This window comes from Cynocephalus volans, chromosome 2, assembly GCF_027409185.1.
Source record: "Cynocephalus volans isolate mCynVol1 chromosome 2, mCynVol1.pri, whole genome shotgun sequence".
In the NCBI taxonomy this organism is placed as follows: domain Eukaryota; kingdom Metazoa; phylum Chordata; class Mammalia; order Dermoptera; family Cynocephalidae; genus Cynocephalus; species Cynocephalus volans.
Window position 1 is genome coordinate 208,671,299 of NC_084461.1, and position 11,604 is coordinate 208,682,902.

Here is an 11,604-nt window from a genome sequence, read left to right on the forward strand (position 1 = left end):
CAATGAGAATGTACGCCGCCTGAGCCAATAAAGCTGCGCTGGTTTTGAATCTGAGCGCGTTTCCCGCCGCCGGGGTCAGGGGTCGGGGTTCGGGTCGCGGGGCGGAGGGAAGAGCGGGCGGTCGGGAGGCGCCGGCGCCAGACGCGGAGGGAAAGAGCTACGACTAGTCGCCGAGAGGCCGCGGACCCAGCGACGACCAAGCCAGCCGAGCTGCCGCCGCCGCCGCGCCCCCATGGCGGCCGCCAAGGTGAGGCCGGGCCCAGGCGGGGACTAGGCGGGCGGGCGGGTGGGAGCCAGGGGGCCGGGGCCGCTATCGGCGGCCACGTGGGAGGCCCGAGCCGCCGTCGCCAACCCCCGCCGACCTGAGGGCTTGGCGCCTGCGGGGCCTCCGTGGTGCGGCTGCGACGCGCTGGGCTTGGGGTCTCGAGGCCTGCGCGGTCGAGCGCACCGGGTCCGGGGGCTGCGGATCGCCTGCGTGACCTTGGAGTGTGCGGGGGGCAGCCATCGCCGCGCGGGGTGGTCCCATTCGCGGGGTACCGGGGCGGACGGCCGGTTTCCTCCGGCACGGCCCACTTGCGGGCTTCCCACTAGGACAGTGCATCCCTCCGTCCCGTCACCCACGCATCACTTCATTCATTCGGTGTTCATGTCTGGAACCAGCGATCTCTGTGACGGAAACTAGCGTTCCTCGGGAAAGGGGACGGTCCTGGACGCGCCGACCCCCGGCGGGGGCGGCTTTGTTGGCCGCTGGTGTCTGGTGTGGTGCAGGCCCCGGCGGATCCCCAGTGCTGTGGAATCAGGGAAGAGCAGCGAAAGGCCTGTGTGTTTTTTTCCGGCTTGAATCTGGTAGTGGAGTCTCGGGGTTTCTCCTGGACGTCTGGCTCACCAAGGCACGTAGTTTATGAGACTTAAACCTAAAGTGTGATTATTTGTGCCTCATACGTCTCTAAATGTATCAGAATCTGATACTTATTTGTATGACTTCTCTTATCAACATATGAACTTATTTTCCTAAGCCATGATAAAGTTGCTGAAAGAACTGAATTTCATGTAAATACTAGCAATTCTCGTAGCAACTTTTTTTCCCTCTAGTAAGCAAGAGCAGGTATTTCCCAACTAGTAGAAACTCTAAGGGTTGCTTTTTACTTTAAGGGTAACACTCTTAAGGTTCTCCTGGACCCATCGTTGCGTTCTTTAATCTTCACACAGTAGGTGTCATTATTTGCATTTTACAGATGAGGAAGCTGAGGCTCAAAGAGATGACCAATTTCTCCTAGGCCACTAGGCAAGTGGTGGCCACGTTTTAGGAGCCTCAGTCAGTGTCTGTGCACAGACCTGATTGATGTTTGTGAATTGGGGTGTGTGTGTGTGCCGAAATCCAGTGTCTCGCAAGCTCACACCATGATTCTTTGGAGTTGGATGTAAATGCAAACATTTCCTAGTGTGAAAGGCTGTAGGCTTAACATCTTGGTTTGAGATGAGGCTTGTCCTTGTTTCCAAAGGCCACTCACTATTGGAGATGCCCACTGCAGGCACTGATGAGCTCTGGTTGCAGGCCAGGCCATGGGTTTCCAGAGTCACCTCTTCACAACTCTCTCCACAGGACACTCATGAGGACCATGATACCTCCACCGAGAATGCAGATGAGTCCAACCACGACCCCCAGTTTGAGCCAATAGTTTCTCTTCCTGAGCAAGAAATTAAAACGCTGGAGGAAGATGAAGAGGAACTTTTTAAAATGTGAGTGGGTTGATGTTGCCCCAGAAATAGGTATCTTTAGTGTAGGATTGAAGTTATAATTTTTATGGGTGTGAAGGTCTTGTGGCTGTTCCAACAGGCCCTTTGGAATTGTGTGGTGACTAATCCCACATGGAAATTCAACCCATTCATTTGTCAAATCTTCACTGGGTGCCCCTGCTGCCCTGTGGCCAGTTGTGTGGCAGGTGTACTGTCACTGCTGCTGTGTCCATTGGGCACATCTCCCCAGCAGACCTTCCTTGCCACCCTCTCTCCTAGAATTCACAGGTCACTTCATTTGGTTGAGCAGAGGGAGTCTTAGCCATTTTTGCAGCATTGACTTCTTTGCTGTCTGAAATTTGTGAATCCTTGACTCACTGTTTTTAGTGCACAAAATAATGCCTGGAATTACAAATGAAAACATGTAAATGAAACACGGTGGTTTATTATTCAAAGTTACTATGTGAAAATTACTGTAAAGTTTGGATTCCCTTACTTGACAGCCACAAAAAAAAAAAAAAAAAATCACTGTAAAGGTGCGTTTTAATTCCTTCAGTGAGGAACTGCAGCAGCAGGTGTGGTTTTGAATTGTGTTGTATGACAGTATCACTTGTGGAGCACTTGTGGAGACTGGTATGTGGTCTGTGTTCAGAATCACAGGAAATGCTAAGTTCAGTTACACTTCAGTGAAGCATACGCTATAAATAAGATTGTAGTTTTTTCTTGTTCAAGTTCATGGAAACCCCCCCCCCCCCTTCAAGTTGATTCAAGATGCCAGGGTAAGGTTTGGTAACTCTGGGATGGGGAAGGAAGCAGAGACAATCACCAACACCATGAGCCCTCCCTCCAAGGACGGGGGCTGGGGAGGGAGGCCTGGGAAAGAACTACACGTGCCCCATTGGTCCCAGAGGGTGGTGGGCACCCTGGACCACCACAGAATCATCAGATTTCTGCTCTGCCCAGGTGGTGCTGCTGCCACCTCCCTGCCCACATGGGATGGGAATTGCTCCTGGTGTCCTGGGCATGGGCCTACCCTGAGGCAAGTGAGGCCAGCAGGTTGGGCCTTTGCATCTGGGCCCTTGGGCTCCATGGTAAAGCTCTAGGCACCATCCTGTTAGGAAACCTAGTGAGGATGCAGTCCCTTTTGACAAAATGGAATTTGGGGGAGAGAGCAGAGTCTTCTGTGAGAGAGGGGCAGGCAGAGTTGGGTGCAGGGGGAGGTTCCAATCTGAGTCCTAAGGGCAGGACTGCTGGGCTCACTGCTGGGTCCCAGGTGCTGCTGGGCAGCCAGGTGGGGTGTTGGCCCAGGGCCTGGTTGCCTGAGTAGAGGCCTATGGTTTCCTCTCTGGGTTGGGGGCTGGGGGAAGCACATGGGGCATCTTGCAGTTCAGGGAAGGATTCGGCCTGTGTAGGGTGAGGGTCCTCCGCCTCCATCTGCTCCTACCTGTCTCCGTGGCCATTCAGGGCTAAGGAGTGTTTCTGTATGGGGACTGTGGGATACTCAGTGCACTCGGGACTTCTTCACCTACTTTGGGCCTTTTGTCTTTTGATTCAAGAAATGTTGGGGGGAATGTTATGACCATAGACATAATTTTTTTTTTTTTTGGTTGTGAAGTAAAAGTGATCTGGAATTTGCAGGGCTCTGTGTCCTTCTGGGTGATGTTTTGACTACTAGTTCTTGAAGTAGAAGAAGAGAAAAGGCGTTTGCTGAGATGTCAGGTCCAGCAGTGCAGAATTGTGCCTTGTTTAGTGCACAGAAAACAAATATTCTTTCCAAGCAAACGTTTGGTGTGTATGTTCCCCTCTCTGCACATCTGTGTTCTTACGTGATGGATTTTCTTGCAGGCGGGCGAAGCTATTCCGATTTGCGTCAGAGAACGATCTCCCAGAATGGAAGGAACGAGGCACCGGCGATGTCAAGCTCCTGAAGCATAAGGAGAAAGGGACCATCCGCCTCCTCATGAGGAGGGACAAGACCCTGAAAATATGCGCCAACCACTACAGTAGGTGGTCTCTTGGGTGTGTTTTCACTCTGAGCCCTAAAACTCTGCATCAGGTTGGCATATGGAGTGCACGTTTGTGGTGTGTTTGTTGAATTTAAAATGAGAAATGCATATTTCAAATGTGTCTCTGAACTCAGAGCAGGCCTGCAGCGAAGCTTGTAGAACACGGGAGTGTGGAGTCCAGCCAGACAGGCCCCAACAGGGTGAACGAAGAGCCCCAGGCTGGGCTCGGGACGTGGATGGAGTGAGTGCTTGAGGACAGGTGAGAGAGAGACAGAGAGGGTCTGGGCAGTGTGAGGGCGAGTGTGTGGATGTGTGTGGTGTGTGGGCAGAGAGTGGGTGTGTGGAGTGTGTGGGCAGAGTGTGTGGGTGTGGGTGGTATCTGGGCAGAGTGTGTGTGGTGTCTGGGCAGTGTAGGGCATGTGTGCAAGAGGCACCTGGGCAGCAGCCGTCCCACCCTTTGTTGTGTTTTACCCGAGGTTGTCCCCTGAGGAATACGTGGAAGGGGAATGGGCTGGGAAGAAGGTGGCCACCACGTCTTCAGGCACCTGTGAAGCTGCACGGGGAGCAGGTGGAGGCCTTGGCCACCCTGTGATGGGCTTGGGAAAGGCCCTCGAGGCCTGGCCTGGATAGAAGTGGCAGTAGGTTGTCCCCAACACTGCTGGCTGCCTGCAGTTGTGCCATCCATCTTGTGTCGCTCCTTTTGGGTGGTGTGTTCAGAAGCACAGGCATTCTGGGTGTCCTTTGGTGAACCTCCTAGTGCCGTGTCTGCATTTGCTTAGAGTAATGTGTGTCTGGTGGGGCAGGGCCCTTCATCTGGGGCACAACGGGTACCTGTTGGTGGGAAGCGGAGTGGAGCAGCCCTTGAGGGTGATGCAGGCTGGGTAATTGTGCAGAGGCTCTAGAAGGGACCCCTCCTTGTACCAGTCACCTCTGGCCGTGTTCCACGAGCTGGCTTCACAGTCTCCCTGCCTTCCCTGACCCCCTGTCTGCTCCTGGGTAAAGCTTGTGCTCTGGCCTGGTCCTCATTCTTGTCCCCAAGCCCAGTTTGAATCATTTCCTTGACTTTCTTCTGTGACACCTGTGCTTCTCCCAGTCTCATCAGGTAGCTAGGTTGTTTCTATGACAGTCGGCCCAGGGCATCTGGGCAGAGCTGTCTGCATGACCAGCAGTCCCTGGTACCCATCATGGGCCCTTGGTGGATGCAGAGGGTGGCGGCGGCTGGAGGACGGGCATCCCAGCTGAGAGTAGGCTGACCATGTGGGGTGTGGGGGAGGTGTGGATGTGAGTGGCATGCAGGAAGCATGTTGACCACTGTGGAGTTGCAGTGGAAGAGATTCCCAAGCCCTCAGTTCTGATGGTGACATGGGAGTGGCCTGGGAGTGGTGTGGCTAGGGCTGGGCAATGGGCCTGTCCTGCGTCCCCAGAGATCTCCGCCAGGGGCACAGGGGGTTCCTGGCTGGGCATGGACAGCAGGGATGCTCCTGTTCTTCGGGGAGTCATTCTGGTGAGTTATCATCTGTAAGGTCATCTCCAAACGAGCAGGCTGTCTTTTGGGGCAGCTCCCTCATTGGCACAGGGACCTGTCTTCCCTCCCCTCCCTTCCCCCCGGGTCTACATGTAGCCTTAGGAGTTTGGGATAAGCGTGTTTGTTCCAGGCTATGGCTCTGTCTTCCATGACATATAAGTATCTGTCATAGAGCTCCAGGTGTCTGCCACTGGTGGCCTTGTGCCCTGGTGGTCTACCTGGATAGGAGAAAGTGGAGAGTGGTTGCAGGCCTGACTGTGTACCCTCCTGGTGACCACCTCACTTCTTGGCTTATTCCCCTCCACTGACCGCACCTTCCCATTGGCCGGGCCCCCCCAGTGGCATGGACGAGTGTGGACACAGCTATGTGTTGGTGCCCTTAGGAAGGCTGAGCTCACTTGGCCTTATGCCTTAACATCTGACCTGCGGCCTCAGGACTACACAGCCAGGGTCAAGACCAAAGGGCTAGGCGTGAGCAGCTGCACTTAGATCAGGGCTGGGGCCTGCTTTGCTCTTGTCTGCTTTTCTGGAGGTGGGAGTCCGTGTTGAGTGGTCCTGAGTAGGAGGCTCAGGAAACCCACGCTGAGATGTCCTCATGGTCAGGGAGCAGGCCACCCTGTTCCCAGATTTAGGACAGTCTTGGTTTTAAGTGAATATGGGGCATTTCTGAAGAGGTTTGGATAAAATCCAGACCCTGTGGGACTATGTCTAGGCCCGATTCTTAGCCCAAACATTCCATGTGTTGCTTGAAGTGGGTACCTTGGGTCAGTGAGTGGGACGCTGTGTGGCTGAGGGGTGGGTGAGCCCAGGCCCCACAGTCCATCCTCACAGCTTTCTCTCCTGCAGTCACACCGATGATGGAGCTGAAGCCGAATGCGGGCAGTGACCGTGCCTGGGTCTGGAACACCCACGCCGACTTTGCCGATGAGTGCCCCAAGCCGGAGCTGCTCGCCATCCGCTTCCTAAATGCTGAGAGTAAGCAGAAGGCGGGCGGCCGGCCCTCGCTGACTTTGACTTGCCTGTTTGAGAGCACAGCAGTTTAGTTGCAAACAAATGCTGGTGCTTCTGGGGGAGAATTGACAGTAACTGGGAGGTGTGCGGTGGGAACTGTTTCTTCCCTGCTGTCTGGGGGCCATATCCAGACTAAAGCCATGAATAGTGCCCTTCCTCTCAAACATGGAGGTGTCTGTGCCGAGTAGCTGCTGAATAAGATGTCCATGGAGCAGTTTCATGCCTGGCACTTTAGTTTCCTGTCAAGTTCTGGTGTCCATCGGTGTTGAGGAGCCTGAGACTAACCCCAGGGGTTCCTCCCAGTGCTGTTCCTTCTGCCAGGCTTCTGGCTCGCTGAGGTCAGGAGCAGTAACATCCCCTCATGGTTGCCTGTCACCAGCAGGGGCCTTGCAGAGATCCACAGGCCCAAGCTGACCACTCCCCTGTTTGGAGATCTTTCCACTCTGGATTGTCAGAAGCTGTACCCAGTGGCTCCTGGAGGAGTTGGTGGGTGCTGTGGCCCAGTGCTCCAATAGCTAGCTGACTGGTGCTAAGTGAACATCTCCCTTGCTCTGGGAGTGGGACCATCCCAGCAGACCTTCCCACATGAGTGGAGAGTGGAGCCCCTGACCAGGAGGCCCCTGCCCCTTGGTTGCTCAAGGGCCTGCAATCTCTACTGCTCTGCCCAAGATGTTATAAAATCAGATAAAGGGAAACAGCTCAGCACAGTCACCAGCCTCAGGAGGGACTCAGTTAAAGGTTATCACACAATCCTGGCGAAAGTCCTGGGCCCATGTCAGGATGGCCCAGCCTGTCCTTAGATCAAAAATTGCCGGGCCACAGGCCTTCTGTAACTCCCAGCTCTTTAGACCTGCCAGGACGTGTCCCCTTCCCTGCTTTGGGCTCTGAGGTTGTTATCTCTTTTTTCCTGCAGATGCACAGAAATTCAAAACAAAGTTTGAAGAATGCAGGAAAGAGGTTGAAGAGAGAGAAAAGAAAGGTGACATGGTGCCCATAGGTGGGGGGCTCCCTTGCAGACTCACTCTGCACCCGACTGTATCCCCAGGCGGGTGCTTTTTTCGTCTGCCAGAGAAACATTTCGGGATGCTGTGGCTGCCTTGACCTGTCAAGGACAATGCAGCTGCCCGGGGACACAGGGTGCTTCCTGGGGAGCCCTGAGCACATGCTCACAGGTGCTGGTCTCACATCCGGTCCGTGCAGGTGGCCGAGTCGTGACACTCTGACAGGAACCCACCAGAGGCTAACGGTGCTTCAAGATGGTCTTCGTTTTCTCTGTCAGAGGACTCGGTCACTGCTACTCCAGGGCTGGATGATGGCTGCGGTAGCAAGTGACCAGACGTCACTGAGCAGCCCCACTGAGGTCTAGACAGTGTAAATGTGTGTTTATTTGGCCTCCTTTGGTCACTGGGTTATGAGAAGACAAGCTCACCCAGAGGTGGTCTTGGCCTGTTGGGAGTTTGTCCCCAGGGTGGGTTGAGGCTGGCCCAGCTGGCTGCTGTGCACTGGAGCCTCTGGAACCCAGGCTGGGGAGAGCAGTGGGTGGTGCTTGGGATGAGGCAGCTCTGGGCCTGGCGAGGGCAGTGTGGTCCATTGAGCTGTGCTGGCCTCTCTTCTTACTGTGTTCTCTTGTGTTTTAGCAGGATTGGGCAAAAATGATAATGCTGAAAAAGTGGCTGAAAAGCTAGAAGCTCTTTCAGTGAAGGAGGAGACCAAGGAGGAAGCGGAGGAGAAGCAATAAATTGTCTTATTTTATTTCCTTTTTCTTTCTTTTTCTTTTTTAAATTTTGTCTAGCCCCTCCTGTTCGGTTTGTTTTTATTCTGTTTTGTTTTTACAAGGGACTTTATATAAAGAACTGAATTCCAACATTCAGCTTGTTTTTTTTTTTTCTTCTAAGTTTTTGCCCTGTTGAAGACAGCTCCAAAAAATCCATTCCCCAGTCATGAAAATGTACTGTGCTAACTTTCTTTTCCATAGTGGAAACACTTATTTATAGTCATCAAAAAGTGAATAAAAAACCACATTTGGAACCTGGATCAGACGGCAGGACTGCGTGTGTGTGGGCCCCGTGCTGAGTGGTGCTGGCTTCCTGCTGGCTGCTGGGCTGCTTGCCTCCAGTGCCTGTCCAGATCTCTGTGGTGATGGGAGGCGTTCGCCTTACCACAGCCTGGTTCCTGGGGAGACTCATGCTGGCATTGCCAGGGTTGTGCACGTCTTGCTCTGGGCTTTGGGGAAGTTGTGCTACTGCTGACCATTGCGGTTGTGGTGTGTCTGAGCCAGTGCTTGTGGGGTAGCTGGTCAGGGGTGCTTGGTGCGGGCAGCAGTGTAGGCTCTGCCGAGGGTCTGGGTGGGGCTGGTGCTTGGGGCTGAGGTGTGCTCTTCCTTTGGCTGTCACTTTGCCCTATGGTGAGAGTAGGTAGGCTTTGTGCATGTGTGTTTGGGGGAGAGGAAGGAAGCCCACCAGAGTACCTTGGCTTTGGTACTGGGAGGCAGTAGTGAGCTGTGCGGGTCTCCAGGCTTTGGCCTAAGCCACCTTTGGTGTGCCTTTGTTAGCAGAGCAGCCAGGATGGCCCTCAGCCCTGGTGGAGGGAAAGGCTGGTGTAGTACGGGGCTGAGCCCCGTAGCCCTTCAGTTGGGAACCCTGCCAGATGTCCCCCTCCACCGTCCTTGGAGAAAACTCCACTTGGGCTCTTGATCTCCTGAACTTGAAGTCTAAACTCAGCTATGTTGGAATTGTGGACATCTGCAGTAGTTTTAAATAGATGTTTTCAAAGATGTTATTTGGGGGGATGCCTTGTAAAGTGGGGAGTTTTCAGTGTACGGGAGAGGTTTAAGAGCATGTGGTCCTGGCTCTCGTAATGTGTGTCTTGGGGACACTGGGAGAGACCAGGAGGGCTCTGAGGAGCTTTGCTGGCCCATCCCTCCAGTGGATAAACAGCAAGTATGACCCTGGAGTGGCAATGAGGGACTTGGTCACTGTGGCTGTTTGCCATTAACACCTACCAGAGGTGCTTTACAGTGTGGCACCTGCCTGCCATGGTCACTACTTGCTCTCTGACCATCAGCCTGTGTCTCCTACCTACCAGCCAGGCTCAGGCCCTGTTCTGACTTACCCCACATGTCCCTCCCGTCTGATGACCGTATGTCTGGTTTAAACACTAGTTGGTCCCACCAGGGGATTCATTTCCAAAGGCAGCTGTTCTTTTTATTTTTCCTCAAAAAGATGACAGGTAGGGGGATCGTAACCCTTGACTTGGTGTTGTCAGCACCATGCTCACACGGTGAGCTAACCGGCCATCCCTATATGGGATCTGAACCCGTGGCCTTGGTGTTATCAGCACCACTCTCCCGAGTGAGCCACGGGCTGGCCTGGCAGCTGCTCTTGTTTTAAAAGCCCAGCTGAAGACTGCTGACCATCTTGTGTCCTGTCAGCCTGAGGCATGGTCGCTGCTGTAGGATTTGTTGGTAGTGCACTGGTGCTCTTTCCACCCAAGGAAGAGATGAAGCTTGTGCATGGGGTGAGGTCCTGTTGCATAGGAATTGTGACCTTGCAAAGCACAGGGGGCACCTCACTGTGCTGCCCTGTAAGCCCCACTCTCCAGGCCAGTGGGCATGGGTGTCAGTTGGATGGGCTGATGCATATGAAAGGCAGGGTCCCCCGCAGGCTTGACCTTCAAGGGAAGCCCTTGGCTATGACAGTCACACTTCTTTCAGCAGAGAATGCGTGTCTAACATTCTGTCTTTGGGTTCTAATAAAACTCCAGGCACACTGCCTTCATCTTGGCACAGGAGAAGTGTCTCCAAGGAGGATTCCCTGACAGTGGGAAGGCCCCTGGGCGTGGTTGGAGGACAGTGCCCTCCTGACTCAGATGTGTTGCAGAGCACATTCAAGGCAGAATGTGCTGCAGAAAGGGAGCCGTGCAGGGGACAGAGTGTGTCCAGGTTTTGGCCCCACTGGACCACAGGGTTGGCTGAGCAAGGATATCAGCGGGGGTGCTTGTGTGAGCCACCCAGACTGGTGTGTTCTCAGGTGGGCTCCTTTTGGCAGAGAGGTCATGGTAAGCCAGAATGGGGTCCCAGTGGGCACTGGCCATGTGGGAAATGCACGATGTGCAGCCTTAAATCCCAGGCCTGTTTGCTGGGCTGCAGATTGGGGAGGCTCCTGCTTTCTGCTGAGGTTTCCTTTTCCCTGAGGCCTTAGCTCTCCTTGTGGGGAGGACTCCAGGGCTCAGCAGCAACGTTGGTGAGTGGGGACTGCCTCAGCATCCTGGTGCTGCTCCCACCAGCTGCTAGCCCACTGTTGCCTTATATGGCCCTGTTTGGGGAGGTGAGTGCCATGACCTCACTGGTAGTCTTCTGTAGCTAGGTCTGTGCTACCTGGGACCCCTCTCTGCCCAGGCATCTGCATTAAAGAGAAGGGATCCCACCAAGTATACATGAGTGCTGTTTCTTCCCATGACCAGCGTTTGGCATTTTTCTCCATGGCTCTCAGCCCAGCAGAGAAAGATGACTCCATCCTGACACCCTTCACTGAGCACAGGCATGGAATCAGACCTGGACCCTGAGGGGCTCCATGCTGTGGAGCTCCTCCTCCTGCTGGGAGAGCTGCTCCTGATGCGGGGTCTGGGGCTTCCATGTCCTGGGCTGCAGAATGGCAGGAGCAAGGGCCAGTCTGTGGATGAGGCACCACTGGGCCGGAGTGCAGTGTTCCCAGCCTGGGGGGCCACTCAGGGCCACCAGGGAGCTGAGGTGAGGAGGTGTCTGCCCCAACTGCACTCCACTGTTTGCTCACCACTGTGTCCTGAGACACCTTCACTGTCTGAGCCCCCACCAACTGCTGGGGAACCCTCACACTGGGCTTCCTGCAGTGGGGCATCCCACAGAGCAGAGGTTACAAATAGGGTTGTTTGGGAGAAAGCCCATCACCATTTCTGCTGTTAGGTAGCTAGCAGCATTAAGGGACCCGGCCTGGTCTTGGTCCCTGCCCCCATTCCAGGCTCCTTGCTCTAACAACCCACAGCCCTGGCCAGCCTTCCCTGAGGAGCTGGGGCTGGGTGCTTCACAAAGCAAGGAGAGGCCTCCAGGCCAAGGAACCTCAGGCCTATGGCAGGGCGGCAGGGAGGAGGTGTGCTCAGCCGCACCAAATTCTGGCTGTAGAGCAGATTCCTAGGGCCAGGGAGGGTGAGGACCTCACTACAGATCCCCCCTGGGGAGAGCGTTGGACCCCCTACAGATCCCCACCCGGGGAGGATGAGACTTCCACAGATCCCTACCTGGGGAGGGTGAGGCCCCCCTGAGATCTCTACCTGGGGAGGGTGAGGGATCCC

The 11,604-nt window shown here is 54.7% G+C and overlaps 1 protein-coding gene and 1 non-coding gene across 3 annotated transcripts; both read left to right on the top strand.

Moving 5' to 3' along the window:
- Positions 1-93: 93 nt before the first annotated feature.
- On the top strand, positions 94-8,143 carry RANBP1 (RAN binding protein 1). 2 transcript variants are annotated; one of them, XM_063086951.1, is made up of 6 exons: positions 94-247; positions 1,604-1,740; positions 3,583-3,740; positions 6,115-6,243; positions 7,193-7,258; positions 7,917-8,143. In XM_063086951.1, the coding sequence occupies exons 1-6, from the start codon at positions 233-235 to the stop codon at positions 8,015-8,017; spliced, it is 606 nt and encodes a 201-aa protein (XP_062943021.1). In that variant the 5' UTR covers positions 94-232; the 3' UTR covers positions 8,018-8,143. The 2 variants fall into 2 exon arrangements, with proteins under 2 accessions (XP_062943021.1, XP_062943022.1); XM_063086952.1 differs by having other exon boundaries at positions 7,920-8,143.
- LOC134371405 (small nucleolar RNA SNORA77) lies at positions 7,292-7,417 on the top strand. Its single transcript, XR_010022830.1, has one exon. It is a non-coding gene; the product is annotated as a small nucleolar RNA SNORA77 (small nucleolar RNA).
- Positions 8,144-11,604: the final 3,461 nt, after the last annotated feature.

Bases quoted from the DNA above. Each gene is read 5' to 3' on its own strand.
- RANBP1 (XM_063086951.1), top strand. The intron at 3,741-6,114 runs GTAGGTGGTCTC...TCTCTCCTGCAG, and splicing joins AATATGCGCCAACCACTACA to TCACACCGATGATGGAGCTG. The intron at 6,244-7,192 runs GTAAGCAGAAGG...TTTTTCCTGCAG, and splicing joins CCGCTTCCTAAATGCTGAGA to ATGCACAGAAATTCAAAACA.